This window comes from Triturus cristatus, chromosome 11 (assembly GCF_964204655.1).
Source record: "Triturus cristatus chromosome 11, aTriCri1.1, whole genome shotgun sequence".
Lineage (NCBI taxonomy): Eukaryota > Metazoa > Chordata > Amphibia > Caudata > Salamandridae > Triturus > Triturus cristatus.
In genome coordinates, this window is record NC_140594.1 from 629,121,657 (window position 1) to 629,146,522 (window position 24,866).

Sequence of the window (24,866 nt, forward strand, 5' to 3'; positions counted from 1 at the left end):
AGTTGTAAGTATTTTTCAGAGTAGGGCTGGGCACCAAGATCCAGCACTGGGAGCTCACCTAAGAGCAGGTGAGTGTTTTCGTTACTCGGCTAATTTTTGGTGAATATTTTAAGATTTGAAAAGTCCACACTTACAAGAAATTTCAGGAAAAAGCCAGTCAATGTTACCCTATGAAGAAAATAGAGTTATCGGTTTAAAGGTAAGTACTCGACTGGCAGAGTTGAGGTTCTGGGCATAGACTCAATGGTCCCCCAGGGTCAGGTAGGTACAGTTGGTTCACCCTCAGCGACTCTAGGGCGGCCGGGTGCAGAGAGAGTTAGGCCCAATGTTATCCTATGAGGGATAGGGGGGTCTTGGTTGGTGGCTGCTGACTGGCAAGCCACGCGGCTGTGGGAGCTGTGCTCCTGGTCACTTACTCAGGGCAAGCGGGGAAGTAGGTAGGTGTAGAGGTTGCACTGCCAGGGCCACTCGGGCGGCTGGGTGCAGGGTGCTTTTGAGCCTTAGGGCGCTCAATTGATTTCAATGGGAAATCTCCGGTTTAGAAAAAGACTGCAAGCTCGGGGACGAGGACTCTTCAGGTGCCACTACCACTTCGAGAGGTAAGTTGTGTAGTTGGAGGATAGGTAGGTACCCCGGGATTGGGCACAGGGGGCCGCGGAGCGTCGCGTGCAGGGGGGCCTTTTGGTGTCGGGAAATCTTACCCTCTGTTGATCGCGGTGGGAGGGCACCTTGTTCTGAGGCTGCAGGCTTCTTCAGGAGTGTCGAGGGAGGTCCTTGGGTGCCGCACTCAGGGTCACAGTCGCCGTGGGGTCGTCCTCGTGGTCTTTGTTCACTCTGGCACTGGCCAGGCTTGGCTGGTGCAGAGTGTGCTGGGTTCGCGGTTCGGGGCTGCTGCCAGGGATTAGAGGTAGGTTTTGAGTAGAGCCTCTACTCATGGGAGTTCCAGGGGCTTAGAGCCAAAAGGTAGCCAGGTCCTCCGGGGTTTGTGAGGTTGCTGGCCACAAGAGATGCCGGGTTGGAGCAGGAGCAGGTTCGAGGGTCGACAGGCCGGTAGGGCTGGGGCCAAAGCAGTTGGTGTCTTCCTCTTCTTAGCAGCTGCAGGGCAGGTCTTCTTTCTTCTTGCTCTTTTTTGTATTTTGGAATCTGGGGAAGGAAGGTTCAGGGTGCCCCTAAATACTAGATTTAGGGGCGTTACAGGTAGGTGAAGGGCAGGGACCAATGGCTCCCTGTCCTGGGGTGGGTACACCCCCTATCCTGCCTCTCTCCTATGGGAGGGGGCAGTAGCCTAGTCCTCATAGGGTAGGGCTTCCCATCTTCAAGATGGCGAGAGCCCGGAGATGTGCTTCACCTCGCCTCCCCCACCTGAGGGGTGGGGTTGGCAGGCTGGCACATCCCCTGTCCTTATTTGGGGTTTCCGGCCGAAGCTTCCCGCCAGAGTGGGGGGTTGCAGTGGCCTGGGGAAGCTCACAGAGGTGGCATGCCTTTGAAGCTTCCCCCTGCCCATCCTGGGGGGAGGAGATTTAGCACCTCGCCCAGGATGTGTATTGTTGCAGGCCCAGGAGAGCAGGGGCTCTCCCACCCAGGGGTCCAGCAACATGTCTGCTGTGTGGTAGCCTAGGCAGCCTCAGAGCAGACGTGGATTGTAGGTTAGGTTTAAGGTGGCATCTCTAAGATGCCCTCTGGGGTGCTTGGTACATTAAATCCCACACTGGCATCAGTGTGGGTTTAATGTGCTGAGAAGTTTGTTACCAAACTTCTCAGTCTTCAGTGTTGCCATTATGGTGCTGTGGAGTTCGTGTTTGACGAGCTCTCAGCATCATGTACTCTTAAATGGCAGCACTGCACTTACAGTGCTCAGGAATGGACCTGGGTACTGTAGGGGCACAGGGCTCCTGCTCCTGTGCCCACACCATTGGCATAAGGCACCCAGCTAGAGGGGTGGCTGATGTATGCCATGGCAGTGTAGGTGATGGGCATGGCACACAGGGATGTGTGTCATGTCAACTTTGTTTTGTCTTGCACCCAGACACTCAGCCTTCAAAGGCAGTGTGTGTGTGTAAGGGTACAGGGCCTCTAAGGGTGGTACAATGAGTGCTGCAGCCCTTAGAGGCCTTACCTGGTCACAAGGCCCCGGGTACCTAGGGTACCATTTACCAGGGGCTGACATGTGGCCAGGGTTTGCCAATTTGGGTTTTGTGTGTTTTAGGGAAGGAACATAGGCCCTGGGCACCTGATTGGCAGGAGTTCAGGGCACACTCAGTCAAAGTACATTCAGCAATTCAGCAAAAAGTGGGGGCATACCATGCAAGAAAGATGGCACTTTCTCACAGTTGCCAATTGGAGAGTAGAGAGCAAAGTTTTAATGAAGCGTCATTTTTTTTTTTTTTAACAAAGACACAGAATAAATTTTTTTTTTTTTAAAAAGGAATAAAGGAATTAAAGAAGGTGAAGGTAACATAATTAGGTATGTGTGTAAATAAATTAAGGAAATTGGAAATTGTTAGGAAAGTGAGATAAAGTTGAGAAGGTTGAAGATAGAGAGGTGAGCTTATTTTTTAGCTCGCAAAGGGATTAAAATGAGTGAAGGAGGAGAAATAAGCCCTACGGATGTACAGAAGGAAATAATTTGAAGGTTAATAGAGAAGGGAATAGGGAATAAGGTGCAAGAAACTGTGGAAAGGTTGGCAAAAGAATGGAAAAGGAAATGTGATAATTTAGAAGATGAGTAATTTTGGACATTATCAGAGGAGGCGGATTCTCAGAATAGAGGACCAGGTGAAAAGTGTTTTAAGAAACAAAAAGACAAAAATAACATAGAAAATATTTCTAGTACATTGAATAAGAAAGGGAATGAGCAGAGTAATTGGAAAGGTTTGACAGGTGTCCCAAGCGGCACAAAAGAAAAGCAGGTTGTCCCCGTAAATGAAGAGGCGGACACCTTCCTGGTCAACAAATACTCAGAATGAAGAATTTGACGAGTATGTTTTGGATCTTGAGTATAATGAAGATATAATGCTAGCCACCCGTCTTGCCATAGGATTACTGATTACAATAAACAAGGCTCTTATTCCTTTTCCTACAGAGTGCACTTGCAGTGCTGGAGTCTCTACTTCCACTTACAATCCCCGCTATAGTTGCGATTTATTTTTAAAAACAAATGTAATTGCAAGATATCAGAATAACGTACAATTAAATCAGAGTAGATGACAAAGTGTTGGTTTTGACAATGTAGCAGAAACAGCTCTGGAGCCAGTCCATGATGCATAAGTGATTCTCTTCTGCCAAGGATAACAGTGTTAACATAGCCAGTAACTCAGTGTAGTACTTATGTAGTAAATATTGTACTCCAAGTACTTCATATAGGTAAGAAGTCCAAACCTCAGCAACTAATATGGCTAGAGCAAGGGGAACAGTAGTTTAAGCCTGTACTCAGAGTCTGCCTTGATTTTCTCACCAAGCAAGACTTTAGTAAGGAAAGAAAAACACTCCTCCCTACACATAGATGCTCTAACTGAATGTTGCTCCCCAGCAGACCTCTTGTGGAAGAGTTTCCATCTGTAGTGACATACAATCCTATTAAAAAGGAACCTAAGCGTGTACTACAACAGGCCCTAGTGCTTAGTCTCAATTTATGTTCACTTGCTGTGCTAGGAAATAAGGAAGCACCCAGAAGTGGGGATGGAGAGCAGGATTTATGGAGGAGAATAAGAATGTGAGTTTCCTCCACTACCTTCAAATCCCTAGAGTCTCAAGCATTCCATACCTGTATAGGACATGCATGGAAATCGGAAGTGATTAATTTGGTCAAATATGACTTGACCAATTTGGGCTTGTACACTAGAGCGGACATATAATGCATACACAAGATATGATGATATTTCTTGTGGCTGTATTTCAGAATACAAATGTTGAAATAGGCTTCTGGAGGACTACCAACTGATAATCTTCAAAGAGATAGAAGTTTTATTTTGTGAATGATGTTCGAACTCTATACGGTAAGGCACCACTCATTGGGTAATTAAATTCTTATAGGTCTAATTGCACTAGCCGAGGCTGCAGAGCATTAGTTGATTTTGTTCCTGTGAAATCAGATAGCCCTGCTCATGTCCATTATGGAGCTTTTCTTTAGCCTCCAACGAGAGACAGGAACAGAGAAAGATAAATCGCTCATCCACACGAAAGCTGGACAAGCTTGAAGTACACACACTAAGCAAGTGGACATTACGACCTCCAAAAAGGCTGCCTGCTAAAGCACTGCTTTAAATGCAGCCAGGTGCCATAGCTCCAAAAGCATGTGTAGAAGATGATAACACACCATTTAAATACCATATTGGATGCCACCTTCTGACTCACATGTATATGTGGAAGAAGCCCTCAAAGTGGTACAAGGTTATTGTACAAAAGGAGGATATTTCACATGAACCAACCACCAAATAGAAAACTATATGAGAATATAATCCTCATGCCAGAGAAGACCAAATGCAATATGTGTCCAACGGCAAATATGAGACATTGGCTCCTATATTGATAGACTTTGTATTCTACCTAAATTAAGCCCGATAGCTGTACAAACTGTTCAAGGGTAGACATCCGAAGCTTGGCTCTCAAACGCCCAACTGAGAAGAGAGATGAAATACAACACCCTATTGCTACAGTGTTCCAAGACTGTCAGACCCAATAGATCTGAAAAGCAAAAAAGTTTTAGGCATATGGATGCTACAAAATAATTTCAGAAGGGGGCCTCTGTCAAAACTTGTGAATTATTTGAAACAAGGCAAAAAAGAGAAATAGGTGGAAAAAAGCCTTAAGCATCGGAGAATGTATTGTGCGTAACCCAAAAAGAGACTGGACCTAGGCACCCACATGTAGAGCCAGGGAAGGCATCTTTTGATGTTTATAGTGCCAAAATGTCAATTAATGAAACTGCATTTTAGCAATCCCCACGAGGGATACTGGCCTCAAACTTGGTGAGAGGGTAGAGAAGGCCTTGGGAGCTGTGGAAAACCACCACCTGTGTTGCAGAGCCCAAGGAGTCCGGAGGAGCTCAGGATCTGCAGATTGGTCGACTTAGTTGCGAAGCTTGCAAATGCAGGGGAGTGACACTTTCCCTCCAAGGGAGATTTCTTCAGGTGTCTTTTATGCTTCACAGGCCTTGGAAGGTTCCTGTATGATGCACAGGCACAGACGATGCAGCAGACTGGAAGGGAGACGGAGTCAGGCCCAAACGAAGTCCAGCGAAGTCCAGAGTGCCCAGACGGTAGAAGTACATTGGTGTCTGATCTGAATCTTATTCCACGACGAATCTAGGGACCAACATCCAGGTAAGCCCTTTAGTACCCTAGAAAAAGGGTAAGAAATATTTAGGGGACCCTCCCAGGGGAGGGTCTGGACAGGAGGGAGGTTACTCCCATGTCCTTTGTCCAGTTTTGTGCCAGAGCGGGAGCCAACGGATCCCAGAACTGGAATATGCATGTTATGATGAGCCTTTCCACCTACAGATTGTGAAATGTCCTGCAGGAAATTGATTTTTCTGAAGGGTGAGAGAGGAAGTATTACCTATTTGAACGATCTGAGCAAAGACCAATAAGAATCTTGTGTGACAGTCCCAGTTTGTACATAATCTAGGTCTCAGTCTAAAGATGGAGCAGTGATGCCTGAGGGGAGGGCGCCTAGATAATACAATTATACACAGTGGAGTAGAATCACCACAGAATAGTGTACATTGGCTACATGACCTTAGTAAAGTTTCGGGGGTCAAAAGGCAGGACAGAGGGCTGCTATTGGTACTTTTAGAGCATCATTTTCTTCCCACCCTCCAGCGACAAAGACTTCTAATTTCAGTGGAGCTGCCAGTTGAGGAATTAACATCCTGGAGGATGATAGTGCAGTGACAATGCTGCACCTATATGGAAAGCACTGATGAAACAGCGCTGAACTTTTTCACTGGAAGATAGTTATTGATTTGGTACATGTTGAGTATGTTCTGTAGGTCTCGTATGTTGTCAAGCACAAATGTCCTGACCTCCTGCTGTAGGTACCAAAGTTTGGTTTCCAGTACAAGGAGTTGAAGGTCGATATTAGGATAAAAAGTTTCCTGCTTATCTAAGAAGAGGTTTCTTGCCCAGCCCGGTCACATGCAAATTCTGGCTTGCAACATTTGTCCTCCTGTGAACTAGACCGCCATGCAGGCCACAAGAGGTGCTCCACATAATTTTTGACAACACCAGAGATGGCCTTTGATGTCAGGAGGATACTCAAAGTGTAAGCGAGAGTGGCCACCACACTCTCAACCTAGGCCCTACAATAACTGGTGGTGATGGCGCAGTGATGTCGTTTAGGGACACAGACCTTTTTACTTGTACCTCTATCTAATGGCTTGCCCAGTTTCAAGGGAGGGTACCCCTCAATCATGGGGAACAGAATGATCTTTATCATGGCTGGGACAAGTGTAAATATAAAGGGTGCCGTGATCATTTTGTTAATAAAATACTAGATTAAGGAAAAAAACCACATTACAATAAAAATCTGAACAAAACATCAGGAAAGAAACAGTTAAAAGTGAAAGGGATAAAGTGAATGAGCCCGATTCATAAAACTGTCTTTTGTAGTACCGTTGGGGGTAGCTGGGCGCTTTATAAGTTTCAAAAATAAATAAATAATCCTATCATGTTTGGTATCAAAGAAATCATGTGGGAGGTATGATTACAAGCACTGGAAGAGCCCTTCGTTAGGCTCTGTGTTCCCGGTAAGCGGTTTTCCAGACCCGGACAGCACAAAATGGTTGCTGTCGACCAGAGACACATTTCTGCCCTCCTGCTGCTGAGCCAAGCCCAGCAGAGGAAGGTGGAACAATAGGCCTCCTGTCACAAGGAGATGTGACCATCTCCCAGACAGGATTTAGTGTATTCGGACCAGGTGAGTGCACTTGTCAGCGCCAGAAAGTCTGCATGAGGGGCACACTTGGTGTCCCCATGTATAGTCCACTTCTAACCAGTTCAGGGTGCATTTGGCTCCCGCTCTGGTGCGAAACTGGGCAAAGGAAATGGGAGTAACCTCCCCCCTAGGGTGCTTAAGGGCTTACCTGGTTGTAGGTCCCTAGATTTGTCGTGGACTAAGATTCCGATCAGACACCACTGCACTTCTACCGTCTGGGCACTCTGGACTTCGCTTGGGCCGGACTTTGTCTCCCTTCCAGTCTGCTGCATCGTCTGTGCCTGTGCATCATACAGGAACCTTCCAAGGCCTGTGATGCATCAAAGACACCTGAAGTAATCTCCCTTGGAGTTAAGTAGTCACTCCCCTGCATTTGCAGGCACCGCAACTAAGTTGACCAATCTGCAGATCCTGAGCTCCTCCGGACTCCTTGGGCTCTGCAACACAGGTGGTGGTTTTCCACAGCTCCCATGGCCTGCTCTACCCTCTCACCAAGTTTGGGGCCAGTATCCCTTGTGGTGGATGCAATAACCGAACCCTTGGGTACCGCATCCAACTTGCAGTTGCAAAGGATTGTTGGCTTCTTTGCAAGAAGATCTCCGGGCTCTAAGTAGCCCCAACCTCGAGTGACCAGATTCTTCAGCCACACCGCATCGTGTGCATTGTGGCATGCATCTTCTGCTGAGCTGCTTGAGGTCCTCTTGCGACTCCAGTGACTCCGGCCTGTGGGTCCACTTGCGGGTCACACATTTCTTTTGGGCCCCCCTGATTGCTCTGTGCCTGCCCTGACACCCCTGCCTTTGGTGAGTCCCCTGGACCTGGCTGGTCCCGACGTGGTTCCTTCTTCGATTCCTGTGTGGCTTGCCTTTGCCAAGGCTGGTTGGTGCTCCCACCGGACACTGACCCCTCAGCACTCGACATCTTTCGTGGGACAACTCGTGCATGACTCCTGGTCTTCCTCAGCATCATCTGGTCCTCACAGCTGCAGAGTCAAGGTCATTGTCATCCTCCCTGAAGCATCTGACATCGGAGGGCATTTGTCTTCCAAGTCTCCTGGTCACTCCTGAGTGGCATAGACTCGGTCCCCTCTGCTTTTAGGTACTCCTCTTCAAGAATCCACATTTGGATTCCCACAGACACTTTATCCTCTTCCAGCAGCGGCCTTTTCCTGAAGCCCTCCATTGGGTTTGACGGCAGTTTCCAACACCACTTCAGACGTATGCACCCAGCTACCCTGGTGTAGGTAATGTGGGTACTAGGGTGGGGTGGCTCTCCAACCTTCTGTCTTCCACTGGGTTTCTTCAGGGTCCACTGGGAAGGATCCTTAATCTTTAAAAATCCAACAGCAACTTGCACATGGAGTTGTACAGAGCACGCGGTCATGTTTCCACATTGCACAAGCTCTCCATGGGGTCACGATCTACTCACCTTGGGTGGTTGCTTGGAGCGAACAAAGCAAACACAAGGAGATGGACGGAGTGCTGAAACTTTTCAAACACTCACCCCCAGTCACAGATCTGGGTTGAATCCATCATCATTCTTTAGCACACTTTGCCACCCCAGTTCAGACACAGCTATATGCAAATCAGTCTTGACCCTGTGCCTCATGGGAATAGTCCAGCCCGAACTGCCAAGCCATGTCTTCCCTGGACCGGAAACAAGCATCCTGGGACCGGTTTCGGGCGAACAGCCCTCTTCAGCCAGGCTAGCTTGAATTCAGTGGCAAAGTGAGCAAGGGACCCACGTCTGGGCATACCCTGCCAACTTAGGGCGAACAAAGCAAACACAAGAAGATGATGGACGGAGTGCTGAAACCTTTTAAACACTCACCCCCAGTCACATATCTGGGTTGAATCCATCATCATTCTTTAGCTCACTTTGCCACCCAGGCTAGCTTGAATCCAGCACTTCTAGGTCCTCTCGACACTGTCTTGACTTGAGTCGGGGTTCTTATACCGCTTTCTTAGTATATGGTTTAGTCCCCCTACCCTCCACCCGGGCCACTGTGTATTTCGTGCTATATACTATGTTCCTTTGCTAAAGTATTGTGTGCATTGTGTTTATCTCCGTGTTGGACATATTGGAACATACTAGAGAGTATTATATAATAAATACATAATTTTATTAATACTTGGTGTGGTACTTTTTCACTTAATCTAGACTATAAGATTGAATTCTGGTAAAACAAGCTGCTTTACGCTCCTTCCGGACTAAGCCTGAAGGCTGCTCTCCACAGCTATCACTTAGAGAGCTTTCTAAGGTTGTCAAAGACCTGTTAAATCACCATAAGGGTTCTCTGGACTGGTGCAAGGTGCCCACTTACATTAGTGGACATCATATACCAGGCCAGCTTGTCACAATCTCCTGGTGTTAAGGTAAGTACAAGGGAGGCCACAAGGCAGCACCAAACTTACACCCTCAATGGCTCAGGGGAGGCTGGGTGCAGAAAGCCAACACACCATCGGGCGCCCAATGCAATTCAATGGGGGAGATCAAGGTTGAAGAAAGGCTGCAGACTCAGGCCAGGAAGCCCAACGAAAAAAAAGACACAGATGTCCAGGTAAGAAGAGATGTTAGAGACGTAGGGACACAGTCGGTCAGGCTCCCAAAGGCCCAGAGGCTTCGGGTGCAGGGGTGGTCAGGGAGAGTCTTCAAGATGAGGCATCAAGCGTGGAGGTGGAGTCCAGCAGGGGTCAGCCCATGGTGGATTTGTATTTGGAAGTGCTGGGGTACCTTCACAGCATCGGTGGGCGACTTGGACTAGATTTAAGAGCGTTACAGGGGAGTAACAGGTAGGGACCAATGGGTTCCTTACCTAGGATGTCTACACCAACTATTATGCCTCCTCCTGTGGGAGGGGGCATAGCCCTAGGCCTGATTGGACACGTCCCACCACCTTCAAGATGGTGGGCATGGAAAATATGCTTTATTTCGCCTCCTGCACCTGAAGGGTGGAGTTGGTATGGGGGGGCACACCTCCTATTCATTCTATGTTTTACCGGTGGTTCTCCTGCCAAAAGTGGGGGTTTGAACCAGAGGCTGCCATCTGCTTCTAGCAGCAGAGGCTGGGATTCCATTACAAAGGTAGCAGGCCTTTGAAGCTTCCCTCTCAAGCACTGTGCCCATCCTGAGGGAGGAGGTGTGACACCTTCGCCCAGCATAGGCTTTGTTTCTGGCCACGTAGAGCAGAGGCTCTTGACCCAGGGGTCCAGAAACATGTCAGGTGGTGACAGGCGGCCTAAAGCCAGTTAGAGACCACACCAGGTTTGTAGGTTTTCATGGAGCACCTCTGAGGTGCCCTCAAAGTACACGGTTTATTGAATCCCACACTGGCACCAGTGTAGGCTTATTACAAGGAGTTGTTTGGTACCAAACACTCCTGGGTTTACTGAAGCAATCATGGTGCTCGGGAACACAAGTTGTTGAGTTCCCAGGCCATGTACTCTCTATGGTTTCCTGGCACTTAAAATATCAAGGAATAATCTTAAATATTGTAGGGCATATCTGCTCCTGCAGATATACCCACACCTGAGATTTAGTGTACCCTACCATAGGGCTTGTAAGGTAAGAGGAGTGACTTACCTATACCTTAGGCAATGCTGGTTGGCATGGCACACAGACAGCGTGCCATGTCTACTTTGTCATTTTGCACTGCAACAGGGCATGCAAGCTGCAGTGGCATGGCCTTGGTGAGGGGTCCCTAGGGAACCCTCTTCAGTTCCCATGCCCTAGATACCAAGTGCACCATTTGCTAGGGACTTACAGGGCGACTGAATTTGCCAATCGTGGAACAGTTTTCGGGAAGAAGCACTGGCACATGAAACTGACCGGCTGGGACCCTGTGTACTACAATCCAACTCACATCATTTTCCAGGAAAAAAGTGGGGGGGGGGCGAACCATGTCAAAAGAGGCACTTTCTCTCAGGTCAGTTGTCATCTATGGCGCCCAAGGCAGAGACGAGGCCATGTTGCAAAGGGCGCCAAGAAGGACCCAGAGCCTGGAGACCCAGAGCCTGGTGTCCCAGGCGAGCAGCAGGACCGTACATTGGTGGAGGCAAGGTAAAGCCATAAGTGCATGTTGAGCTTCATGCAGCCACGGAAAATTCTGAGAAGTGGTATTTACCACACCCTGTAGGTATCCCAATCCAGGGAACTTGTACTCACAGGTGCAGTAATTAGCACCAGCTACCAACTTCACCAGCACCCTGCTCCTGGTTTCTGCCGGGAGCAGGGTGCTGGTGAGGTTGGTAGCTATTGCGACATATTTTCCTCCCTTCCTGTGTCACACCTCGGCTGCCCCTATTAACTTTTGGTGGGGACTCTCCTTTTTAAGCGCCAGGATACCCGTGGGGTGATAGAGCGCTATATAAGCACCTCATTACATTACATTACATAGGAGGGGGGGGGGGGGGCGCACCTAAAAACAGGCTGCACGATGGGACTTAGGGATCAGACAGAGAGCTCCCAAACTGGGGTTTAGGTCACAAGCGCCTTTGGAGTAAGGGGGCACTGCTGGTTCGTCTGTACCCAGGCTGGGCAGCTTGGTTGCAGAGGGGTTAGGTCAGCTGGGCTAAGTGTGTAATGGTGCTCCTCCCGGTTAGGGACAAACAGCACTCAGGGGCAGAATCAGAAAAGCTGGGCCACTACCGAAGTGAGTCTCAGTGATGCTGATGTCCCTCGATGGCTGCTTGGTCCTGGTGCAGTGAGGATCCGGACGGGACTCTCACTATCAGTGCTGGTTGCAGGGCATCCGGTACCCCGGGTATTGGTGCTGCATGGCTCCAGTTGGTCCTGGTGTCTTCAAAGGGCATGAGTACCTCTTCCTGGTCATCTGGGGTGTTGGTTGGGCCAGGGAGCTGCAAGGCGGTGGACCAGACTCTGCTTGTCGTTACCTGTGGACTTTAAGGGAGTAGCTCCTCTACTGCAAGGTAGACTGTAGGCAATTTGCCAAGTGCTGGCAGGTTACCCAAGGCTGTGGTAGATCTCCAGCTTGCAGGACGAGTCACTCTGTCGCGAGTATTGAGAGAGTTGTGAGCAGGCAGGGTTTTGCACCAAAAGGTCCACAGCTCTTCTGCTGCTCTTGCTAAGCAGTGACTCCTCTTCGTCTTTCTTCTCTTGATATACTGAATCTGAGTTCTTGGGTTCCGGGTGCCACATAAACACTAAATGTAGGGGAATTAAGGGGAGTGACAGGTAGTAGCCAATGGGATACTTACCTTTAAGGTGTCCACACCCTTTATATAACTACTTCCTGTAGGAAGAGGGCATAACCCTGACCCTAGAAACTGAATGCTGTCCAAAAGAACATGGAGGAATCTGAAAAGTAGGGTCCACATCAGCTAGTCCGAATCTTTCTAATTTTCCACCTGTCACCAAAAGTGGGAGCAGGCAAGGGGGTGGGCCTCATCACAATCTGGAGAGGCCTGGTTCGAATAACAAAGGCGTCAGGGCCTTTGAAGCTTTCCGCCCTGGAAGGCACATCCTGGCCTCTAAGATCATAGGCTCTCATCTCAGGAGGTCAAAAACCGATCTATGGTGGCTGGCTGGTTTAGTCTACAGACTAGTAGTTGGTAGGTTTTCAGGGGGCCCTCTGAGTGCATTCCTCAATAACCAGGAACATGCATTGATGAGTGGCAAGCCCATTTACTCGGTATGGCTTCCCTGTGCACTTGTGCTATTTAAGAGTGAGCTTAGATCTCACAGGGACACGCAGATATGCCCACACAAGGGTATAGTGCACCCTTCCTTAGGGCTGTGAGGCCTGCTGTAGGGGTGACTGACCTATATCACATGCAGTTTTTTTACAGGCATGGCACACATGGATGTGTGCTATGTAGACTCTTTGTTTTTCTCTGCACCAAGACACGCAGGCTGCAATGGCAGTTTGCATGAGCTTGGTGAGGGGACCCTTAGGGTGGCACAATTCGTGCAGCAGCCTTTAGAGGCCCTTTTAAGTTCCAAGGCCCTAGGTACCAGAGGTACCACTTACTAGGGACTTACAGGAAACCTAAAGGGGTGCTAATTGAGGAACAATGGTACCATTTAGGGAAAGAACACAGGTACTGGGGATCTGGTTAACAGGCACCCAGTTTACTGTCAGTCAAGGTTGCATCAGATACCGGGCAAAAAGTGGGGTTGGGGGCTACTGCAACACAGAACCAGTTTTCTAAACATGAAAATATAGCACAACATCAAGCCCAAGCTGAAACCACGCAGCTGTTAAATGGTTAAAACCCAGTTTAGGCCCACATCCTGCACTGACACGAAGAGGGTGAAACGTTCACTTAAGGATGTAGTGGAATCGGAAACTTACGAGTTTTCAGTTAAAGGCCAACTAATGCTGAACAGATTTGAAAGCATTTACAACATCAGCACATAGGCCCACCAGCATGCACCCCATGCCTCCAAACAGATTGTGGCCTGATAAGGCTGTAGGTGCTCAAATTAGCCCAGAGCACACAGGTGCTTGATTAAACGACAAGTGCAGGGAAGTAACTAAGTTCTGAGCACATGAAGGTCTTAAGCGCACAATGCTGCCAGCACACACGTAAATTGCAACTACCATGAAACACACAAGCATTCATAGGCAGAAGAATGTCTAACAGATGAGTTAAGGAATTCGGGGTTATGAGGTTATATGTCTGATTGTTTTTGCATTTTAAAACTGTAATTTGCAAGTCAACTATTATATACTATTTGTAATAAAGCATTGTGTTAATGTGTATAAAAAGGCCTGTCTGCGAGCAGGCATTTGAGAAAACCCCCAGAGATAGTCGAAGCGGGTCTGAGGTGCAGTCAGCCTTGTTTTTCTCTCTGTTGCAACAGTTGGTAAGTACTGTCTTTGCGTTGCCAAAAGGAGTCCGTGTGTTTATTCAAGTATTGGAAGTTTTTGACGCTCAGCAACACTTACTAGGTATTGACTTATCTGATGCAATTGTCTGATTGTCCTTGTTGGAGAAACCCTATCTCCACGCTCTGAATTAAATCCACCACCTCATTCCATCTGACAGAGGTGACAACCAGGACATTTTGTTTGGGGTCAAGGACATCAAGTTTTCATGCCTATTTTGTCCAATTGATAAGTAGACCCGCCCCCTGCAGAATAAACTCTTTGGCAGCAAGTTTACAGTACCACAGTATGGGTCTGTGAAAAGAGATTGTCTGCCATTAAGGCAAGGTTTGTATCCATATGTATAAGTTGTTTAAACTTGATACACGGTTCATCAATATAAAGCCTTTCCCATCACGTCGAGCCCTCTAAAGAAATGCAGTGAGCTCTGAGCTCAGCTTGCATCACAGACGGTGGCTCCAGTATAAAAACATATAATTCTTTGCCAGATTTAAGGCCATATAAAATGCTCTAGGGACAGTCCTCGATTATACGCAAAAGCCTGAAAGTGTTAAAAAAATATAATCCCCACTAATCTCTGCCTTCCCACTACTACCCACCACTCTGTGCCTCCCTGTGCTCAGAGCATCCACCCTTCCAAAGTTGTGTTCTCTGTACCAGAAAGGATCTAGATTCATTCAGTGAGCCACACATAAGCATATATTTAAATATTGTATCAAGTATATTAAAACAGCTCATGGGGCTATTTGCGAAGATTTGTTTTGCCAAAATGTATTATATTGCATTGCATCAGTTTGCAGTTGTCATGACAATTATTATTGTCAAACTAATTGTATGATTAATTAAGATACAGATTCTGTCAAGAATATTTTTGACTGACAATGGTCCTTTACGTCTGTTTAATTAAACCATAAACCTCAGTTCTATATACAATAAAGTATCCAGGGTTCCCTCTAGATAAGTTGGAAAGCCCTAGTTTGACATAAGCACTTTCGTGATTACAGGAATAGGCCTGAGCATGGGTCTCCTTTGTTGTTATAGCACATAAACCACTCCCATCTAATAGGAAAATTGGACGTCATAGCCATATAAGGACTGTGATGGAGAACAAATGAGCACTTGTTACATCATACATTCTACATACAGCCTGAGAGACCGCCTACTGCTAGAAAGCCGACGAACAGTGTTGTGGCGCTCATTCCTAAAATGCAAGCTAACAGCAAACAGTGGGAAGCCAGTCCCTGCTCAGTTATCTGTTCCCACCAAACAGGTGATTTGCACCAGTCTCTGCTATGCTAGCTATTTCCAAATCACATATACTAGCAGGGTCAGCGAAAGCCTCTGCTACACCAGTGGTTCACTATCTTAAAGTCTGCGGCTTGACCCCTCCCTGGCTCCAAGACTAAAAAGATAAATATACGTTTTGTATCCTTGGGATTTTTATTAGCAAAAAAGCGTAGAGCCAACCAATGGCTGGTGGACGCTGGACCGCTGCTGAAAGAATGGTTGAGGAATATTTAGGAATAGCCGCTGGCTATGTGAAGGCGAATGTGGGAAGTGCGCACAGATGAAAAGATGAGAAAGTTGAATACCACTGTCTGATGTGGGCTGAACCTTTACGTGACTTGGTGACCCCTACACAGGTGGAATAATTCCTCGAGGAAGAAATGGAATCTCAGAACTCCCCTAGAGGGGCTTACCCCCTTGACGGAAACTCAAGACATTACCCAGTAAAGACTGAAAAAGCTTACCCCCAAGAACGTTTGAGTGACTATTGGGGCCTAGCTTTGCTCTTATACTCAGGAATAGTAGAGCGCGATTGGTGTCGTCATGCACTTTAAACCAGAGAAATGTATTTGATGGCTGTATCCCTATAGACACTGCGCATGTTATTCGAAATCAATGCAATGCACACTTCTACTCCGCCATATGTTTTATTTTTCTGGTGAGGCATGTTCTACGCTCCCCTATCATTAGAATTGTTACTGGAAAGCACAGAAATTTATGAAAATTTTAAAATAAAAATGTAAAAAATGTGTGTAGTATAACCAAAATACAGGACATAATATTGAGAATCTATAGGGCCTGCGTACACATCACAAGCACAGACCCGAACAATAAACCTTCAATAATCCTGCAACAGGAACACCTACTCTTGCGCGGAAGTAAAAAAGCAAGAAATTCCTTTACCTGATGTCCAACCTGCGATATGGATTCTTCACTCCATTTTCTGCTTCTAGCTGGCACACCCCCTAGCAAGGAACAGACAGAGTTACGTTTTTAAATCCATGGACCAAAAGGTGCAGAAGAAAGTTACTTTCTTTTAGTAGTATTTCTGCAGTCTCTTAGCCCATTACAGATTCACATAATTTGCATCCTACTGCCACCAAGGAGTTAAGATCCTGAGCAGGTTTTAAAAGCTTGGAAGGGGGTATGGCAAGATAGTGACATCATAGGAGTGAAGGTAAACATCTTCTGTGATCCCAAACTGGTGGTGATCCTGCACTCCCTGCTGAGGCCCAACAGAGTGTGGGGTGCCTAAGGGACGTACGAGCTTCTGGCAAATCTCCTGGAGGAAGGATGTAAATGGACTGAGTGGCTGGAACAGCCCTAACATTGCAGGAAAAGAATGCACAACGTTTCAGAATGGTGGCTGCGTGATTCGGATAGCCTAAGGTGCCGGGAAACATCGGGACCCGACCAGGATAGTGAGGATCTCCCCTTAGACAGGCATAAGCAAGAGGTGAGGCTGCTGTGACCCCTGGAGGAAGGGGAGAAGCATTCCACAGGAAGGAAATAATCATAAATCTACTTTCCCTGTAAAAGATCCGATTTTGCACTTATGGCGCCATTCAGGGAGGTGACAAATTGTAGCAGCGTTCTCATTATAGCAAAAGCTTTGATAATAGGCTCTCTGATCATGCCAGCACTCATAGCAGGGCTGTGATACTAGCAATACCCTAATTTTGCCACTGTTAGAAAATGGGTTTCTGGTTGGCAGAGGTATGCACCCTATCTAAGCAGGAACCACAATCCTAGTCAGGGTAAGTCACAAACACACAATAAGTTAACCTGTGCTCACACCCTAGTAGCCTGGCACAGAGAAGTCAGGCTTAACTTAAGAGGCAATGTGTGAAGTATTTGTGCAACACTTCAAACAGTAATACAGTGAACACACCACACAAAAAGATACCACACCCGGTTAGATAAAATACAGCTTAATTGAATGAACAAAATAAGAGCAAAACAACAAAAATCCAATAAGTAAAAACCGGAGCTATTAATTTTTAAAGAATAAACTGAAATGCTCTTAAAAGACTAAAGCACCAACAGGGGCTATCCGTTCACACTAAACCAGGTCCAATCCAAAAGTTGAGGCCAACCACACTGAAGTGCGGTTCAAATACAGGGACAAGCTTTTGCATGCTGCCAAGTACCTTGTTTGCATCGACGTGGAAGATGAGATGTAAAGAGCAGAGGAGGAAATGCATTGTCGTCAATCCACAGGAAACAGGCGATGCTGCGGCTCAAAGGCGCGCAAAGTCGAAGATGCGTTGGAAATGGAGTTGATGAGGTACGCAGTGGGAAATGCGTTACAGATGATCCTCGCAGCAGCGGTGATGCATCGCTGTTGTTCCTTACAGCAGTGCTGATGCGTCATAGTCAATGGAGATGTGCTGGTTCTGAACCGTACAACGGCGTCTATGTGTATTTTTTTGCTGGACCAGCACTTTATACCCACTTCCAAGGGACCAGGACTGGGCTGGGCTGGCAGCACTTGGCAGGGCAAGATTCTCAGATGGCAGAGTTAAGGTGCTGTAGCAGGGTGGTTGGAAGTCTTTGATATCCCTGAGACTCCAGAACAGGAGGCAAGCCCTTGAAGTCACTCAGGGTTCAAGTGATACAGGTCCAGTCCTTCACACCCACACAAGGAGAGCAGCAGGCAGGTCTGCCCAGCAAGGTAGGAGTCCAGCAAAGCAGAAGTTCAGCAGAGTGGCAGTTCTTCAGCAGCACAGCAGTACTTTTTCCTGGCAGTCTTCACAGGTCCAGAAGTGTACTGAATTTGTGGTGTCAGAGGTCCAGTACTTCTGCCCAGTTGGGCCTTTAAAGTGAGGGAGACTTCAAAGTCCCTGCCCAGGAGCCAGCCTTCTTAACGGGGGGTATGTAGCTCTTTGTGTGGGGACAGGACACAGCCTGTTCAGGTGCAAGTGTGAGGCTGTGTCCAGCTCCCCCATCCCATCCTGCCCAGGATGGTCCATCAGAAAACAGATGGCCCATCAGGTCACACTCAAGCTCCCTTTGTGTGTGGCTGTCTAGAGCAGTGTTTCCCAAACTGTGGTCCGGGGACCCCCAGGGGTCCCTGACACTTTCCCAGGGGGTCCGCAGGCAGCAGTTTAAAAAGCACTGCACTTGTATAATTAGCAGTTTTCCAGAAACAATACAAGTGTCAAGATAACACCAGTGATTAATGTACCTGCTGGAGAGAGATGAGTTTTGTCCTGTGGCAGCTTTGAGTTAGCTAATGTAGCACAGAGGGTTAATATGCCTATTGCAAAGAACGTGTACTGTGCATTTTAAATAACAGTACTTTATGTGCATAGGCGAGTGGGTTACTGCTTTTGTCACAAAGATTATTTTGTTACTGTGCAGTACATAAGTGACAACCGTAATCTAGCACAGTGACCTATAAGCTGTCATCAAAGAGCTGCTGGCAAACTGCATGGTACAAGTTAGTAACTTATGTTTTTTCCCTGTCTTTCATTATCCCGATGCTGCTAAAAAAGTTTATTAGGGTGGAAATACATTTTTATTGTTAAAGTCAATGCTAATCACTGTCTTATGTTCTGAATCCCGAGTTTTTTGTGCTTCTCTAGACCAAGCACTCTTTAAAAATGCCTACCAGTATAAATGACATGTGAATCCTACACCTTGTAGTCCCCTTTGCATTATGTATCATTTTCTATACACTGAATTACACTTATGATTAATTGTCTCTATATGTGTGTGATGTAAAGTGATAAACGTGTTGTAGACTGCACCGTTGTTCCCTAAATTTCTTTGGGGGAGAGCCTCCCAAAGCCCCATTTGTAGTGGTCAGGCACACTCAATGCACTTGGTGTGCACTGTACGGGGACTGAAAACATTTGCCAGGGCTGCTTTGGGTTTCCAGTCTGGCCCTGGCAGGAGTAGGAGCCTCGTACTGCGAAATAAAACCAACCATTTAAAAGTTAGTCACAGAGATGCAGCACCAACCTTCCCATTAAAATTTGATTTTTTTGCAAATTCTTTCAATATAAAATACTAAGGGGTATATTTACAAAAGAAGTGGTGGAGCGTGTCGTTCGCCTCTGTGGCTTAACGACACGCACCGCCACTTCAGAAACGCAGGGCTGCACCATATTTACAAGAATATGGTGCAGCCCTACATTTTGCCCTGTGCTGGTGCTACACTTAGCAGTGTAGCGCCAACGCAGGCACCCTTGCAACACAGTGCAAGGGTGTCTGCGTGCAGGGGAAGATTGTTTATGTAAAGGAAGGGCCCCCCTTCCTGCACATAAACAATCTTGAAATGGGGTTTTGTCACTTGTATGTGTGCTGCTTAATGCAGCACACATGGAAGTTACAAAATGCCATTTTTTTCATGATTGTTTATGTGCAGGAAGGGTGACCTTCCTGAACATAAACAATCCAATGCGTTTTGCTTTTTCCATGTGTGCTGCACAAGCCAGCACACATGGAAAAAGCAAAAATGAGGAGAAATAAAGCATTTCTCCTCGTTTCCCCAAGTTAAGACCTGGTTTTCCCTGGTGTTAATTTTGGTGCTGCCTCCTATTTACGCTGCCCCTGTGAATAGCGGGCAGCATCAAAATCAATGGGTTTTGCGGTGGAATGCCCACTGCAAAACCCACTACCCACCCCTTCACGCTAAGCATTGCGCGAAAGGGGGCCTTATTTACAAGGCAACGTTAAGCCATATTAAGTGGCTTACCGCTGCCTTGTGAATAAGGCAAAGCCCCTATCGACACGCGAACGTTGCAAAAAGTGATGCTTCCATGGTGGTAGGGGTTTGTAAATATGCCCCTAAAATCCTTAGTATTTCGAATATTTGTTTTGTGTGCACACGTTAATTTTTTTCAAATTACTGTTTTAACGTTTGGAATTTAAATCATAAAAATTGCTTGGGGGTCCCCGACTTCCAGTGGTGACTCAGTGGGGTCCTCAGGAGTCAAAAGTTTGGGAACCACTGGTCTAGAGGAAATACAAAAAGTCCAGCTGTCACCCACCCCATGCATCTGATCAGAGACAGAAAGCAGGCACCAAATGGCTAAAGTAAGACAATGCCAACTTTCTAAAAGTGGCAGTTTCAGAATTGCAATTCAAAATCCGACCACCGTCAAGTTTTGATTTTAAATTGTGATTCAAGAGACATCCAACTTAGGGGTTAAATATATTCCCAATTGGAAATTAAAAATGTAATAAGGCAATTCCAATGTTATCCTATGAGCGAGATAGCCCTTGCAGTAGTTTAAAACGAATTTAAGAAGTTTTTCAATACTAGGACATGTAAAACTTAAAAGGTACATGTCCTATGTTTTAAATACACTGCACCCTGCCCTTGGGCTCACCAGTACCCACCATAGGGGTGACTAATATGCATTAAAAAGGAAGAACTGGGACTGGCAAGAGGGTTAACATGCCAGGTCAACATGGCAGTTTAAACTGAACACAGCGGCTCTGCAATGGCAGACCTGAGACATGTTTAAAGGGCTATTTAATTGGGTAGCCTAATCATTGCTTTCATGGCCATCACTAGTAGCATGTAATTCACAGGCCCTGTGCACATGTAGTTCACATTACTCAGGACTTATAAGTAAATTAAATATTCCTTTTGTGGATAAGCCATGGTCACCATGTTTTAAGAAGAGTGCACATACACTTTGGGCACTGCTAACCAGTGCTAGAGTCCTAACGGCCAACAAAAAAAAACGAATTCAGCAAAAAGGGGAGGAGATAGGCAAAAAGTCTGGGGTGACTGCAGAAAGGGCCATTTCTAACATCCACCTTTTTGCAAACCTACTTAGGAGGAAACTACAGTTCCAAGGCTGGAATGACATTTTGAGTCTGGGCCCACCTACAAACTTGCATCCTTAAATGTTTTCACCAGCCCTTCTCTAATCCCTTTCCACACTGAGAAACGCTGGAAATTTACTCCTGACTACGTAGGGCAAAAGTAAAACCTTTTCTAGGGTAATGGAAAGCGAACTTGCAAATGCTCAGGAATGTTTCACATAAGCACATGCATATTTGCTCACACTAAAATGCAGATCACAGACATTTTCTAGGAGTATGGTTTCCAGGCCTACGTCTGTAAATTCTGGGTGTAAACGAAAGTCAAAAATCTGCACTAATTCAAGGCCATCTACAATAGATGCACTTTTGTGGCTTTAAGAATTGGGCCCAGATTAGGTCTGGTGTTAGCCAAGGCATTTGTTTTATTAAAATATCCCTATGCATACATGTATATATGTATATATGGCAAAATTCACTATGGTGACAGCATTCAGCTCTTTCACACGGAGAATAATTGGAACCGAAAGTAGCTTCCTTCTATGCCTGGGGCTACATGTGTGCTTCTTGAGAGCAAAATAAAATCGCTACTTTTAACCAATGCTTTTGTTATATTGGTGAGAGGCTGGCAGCTCCCACAACAATAAAGGTTTACATAACCCATGTCAAAACGAAATACACATTGAACCAAACATAACGATTGACAACTAACGCCTGACCTATTGGCTTTTCCAATGCTCGTTTATTTTCATGTTTCCCTTAATCTTGCCAGAACCGTTATTACCCTGATTTTCCATTGTTAGTTTTTTGGTGACATACTAACATGTATCAAGCAACTTTTACTTAATGATGACTCTACGAAATGGTACCTACAATTTGCACAGTAGTGAAGCAAAAAAAGTTTTCTAGCTGGATATTCTGTGTACATTTTATTTTGAAAGCAAAGAATCATCAATCTTGCTTTCAAGCTTTCACAATTATTTGCATCTCATCAGAGAACATTCGGATCACATTAAAGGAAGCCTCTTTTTGCTAAACTTTAGAAAAATGTGTACACATTTTTTACACTACAACTGTCAATTTTGCAAACAGAGCTTATGTTGCAGGGATTCTGCTCAGGAACAGAACTATGCTTGGTACCAGAGAACATTGGCATTTAGGGACTGAGGCACCAAACCACCTCAGTATCTATGAGCTCAAATCAGACTAGCTATAGTGCCTCACTTGCCCTCCTAACCTTTCCAGAGAAAGAAGTGAGTTGGCACACCAGAACACAACCCTCTCAGGCAGTAACAGGACACACCCTTTTGTTCTCTCACGCGTACTTGTCCACAATAAGATAAACAAGAGACACAAAAGAAGTTTATAATATTTAAACTATTGTGCTCCACAATGCAGTATTTGTGCCACAATTAAAAAATAAATGCAAACCAAAAATACAGTTAGCATGGTTAACAAATCATATACCAAAAATAAAACCTGTGATGATATAAGACAGATTGGCCTCAACCCCTCTCCCTTTCTACTGACGCTAAATGATTATATATCAAAGATCTCTGGGATTAGTGGCAGACCCCGTACCTTAGCATACATAGATGGTTGCTCTACAGTCACAGCTGATGCAGTAATCTTGCCCTAGGACCTTCGCTCAATGTTTGTTGTGTTTGAACTCCTGTGCTCAGTTATATGACAAGACATGTGGGCTTGTAAACAGCAGCTGCATTCGCGTGATATGTCTAGGTGCTAGTGCCTGGTGTCTGACCAGAGAAAATAACAAGGGGCATTGTTGGTTTACCTTTTCTATGGTGTTCAGAATAAATCCTGGGAAAAAGAACAGAACAGGAAAATATATATGCAAGTTTTTAGACCTGGCATCATTGGCGTGGGTTTCCGCTGCTTTGCCTCCTGTTATTTTACTGAATGTTGTACTTCGTTTTTGCTGGTCTGGATGCTTTGGGCACTTTGCCACTGCTGTTCAGTGCCAAAGTGCAAGTCCTCTCTATAAATTGGTATGATGGATTAGTGTTTCCATGGCTGGTTTATTTGGTTTACTGGTAAGTCCCTAGTGCAGTGCACTGTGTGTGCCCAGGGCCTATGAACCAAATGCGGCTAGTGGGCTTGCAGCACTGATTGTGCCACCCACACAAGCCGCTTTTCAACAGTCTCAGGCCTGCCATTGCGGTGCCTGTGTGCAGTCTAGAACTGCCATATCAACCCGGCAAGTGCACCCATTTGCCAGGCCCTAACCTTCCCTTTTCTTACATGCGAGTCACCCCCTAAGGTAGGCCCATGGTACCCATTGTGAAAGGTAGGAGATGCCCTGATGTGTGTTGCATGTCCTGATAGTAAAATACTGCCAATTTCGTTTTTAGGTCGAGCCTAGAGCAGCGCATGCGCTGCTTGCTCGACTTTTAGTAGTGCTACCCACAAGCTTTCCTGGCCTAAAGCTTGTGTGCATGTGAACGTGCGTAGCCGGCATCTGCCTTTCTTATCGCCTTGTTTTACAGTTACGAGCCGTCATGACTCATTAAGTGCTTGCGCGCGCACACAACTCCCTCCGCCTCTCTCTCCAATTCTTTCTATTTCCCAGCTCGTCTACGCCCTCTGCTTTCTTTCCTCTTTATCTTTCCAATTTCTCATCTTTCCGATCTTTGTATTTACTACATAGATACATCTCGAGATCTATTCCAGCATTGCTTTGACGTGCCACTAGAGGACACTATAACCCCATTAATACTTTTTTGTTGTTGAATTTTAGGGTTACATTTATGGAAGAATTTAATTCCTGTCCTAGTTCTCCAGTGGTGTAAACTGGCCGAGGTGCAATAGATTGCAAGTGGCACGAAAAGGAGCGCATGGCTTTTAATAAATAGGTTATACAGCGTCATACAACAATAAAACATCTCTTTTCACTCTGATACTCGTGTAAGTGGAGTACAGCTGTTAAATATTATTGCTATCCCCTTAAGGCGCTTCCTCGGTTTTCAGCATCACGTGTTAATTGAACCTCCATCTGCCCCCATGCAATGGACCCTGCTTTCACTCTAATGTTCTGCGGATCCGAGTACCCAGTACACAGATAGCTTTTATTAGACTAACGCAACATGTCAGGGTGGTGCAGTGCATTATTCCAAGTCCACAGAAGGGGGAAGACCGAAATTCAAAGATCCCACACTGTCGATGACAGTGCCGGTCTACTTTATGGCTCAGCGAGTTGAACGCTCACTACTAACGCAAACCATGACTTGCAGGTCACAAATTCGAATCCAGCCTTCCATTGTTTAGAGATTGTTAATCTGAGCATTGTTTGATAGGGTAACAGAACCCCCTGCTCTTTAAAAGGCATAGAAACAGAAGAAATGTGATATGATGCACTATATAAAACGTATTTTTGTCATTATTTGAAGCCCTTTTGACTTATAAGTTTGTTATCTAGGCTCTTACACTACATATCTATGGGTTCTTATGGATTAGCCGACAACAGATAACACCGCTTCTCTCAATATAATAAATCATATTTTTTAGTCTCTTTCTTTGGGGAGTCTGGTGTAGCTGCACGCAACTTGGCAGAGGAAATCTAATGCAGAGAGAGGGCACCCTCAGGTACGGGCGCTGCCAGGCTTACAGGCCTGGTTCAACAAGCATTGGCATAGCCAATAGGTCTCGCCTTTGGGTCCTTATAAGTGTTTAGCCATGCAACAGTTGATGTTGTTGCACCAAGGATACTTTGCTGCATAATTAAATACTTATAAGGTCCCAAAGGCGAGACCTATTGGCTATGCCAATGCTTGTTCACTATTGTAAGGCTGAAACCAAGTCCTGTGCACACGTATCGGGATAATAGTTTAGGTGTACCAGGCAAATTCTAAACAAATTTTAAGCATTCTTTGTCTTTGAAATTATGGAGGTCGACATAGAGTATCATAAGCACAGATTTTTTAATGTCAATCCAGATCAATACAGAGAGAGAAAACAAACCAGCAGACAGGTGTTTTGTCACAACGTGGTACAATTG

General features: G+C 46.0%; 1 protein-coding gene across 1 annotated transcript in view; it reads right to left on the reverse strand.

Annotated features, from left to right (window-relative positions):
* Positions 1-24,866, reverse strand: part of POLB (DNA polymerase beta) — a 188,814-nt gene that overhangs the window by 14,782 nt on the left and 149,166 nt on the right. Inside the window, exon 12 of the mRNA XM_085634088.1 lies at positions 15,974-16,035. Within this exon, the coding sequence (XP_085490214.1) occupies positions 15,974-16,035 (62 nt within the window). The remainder of the gene's footprint in view (positions 1-15,973; positions 16,036-24,866) is intronic.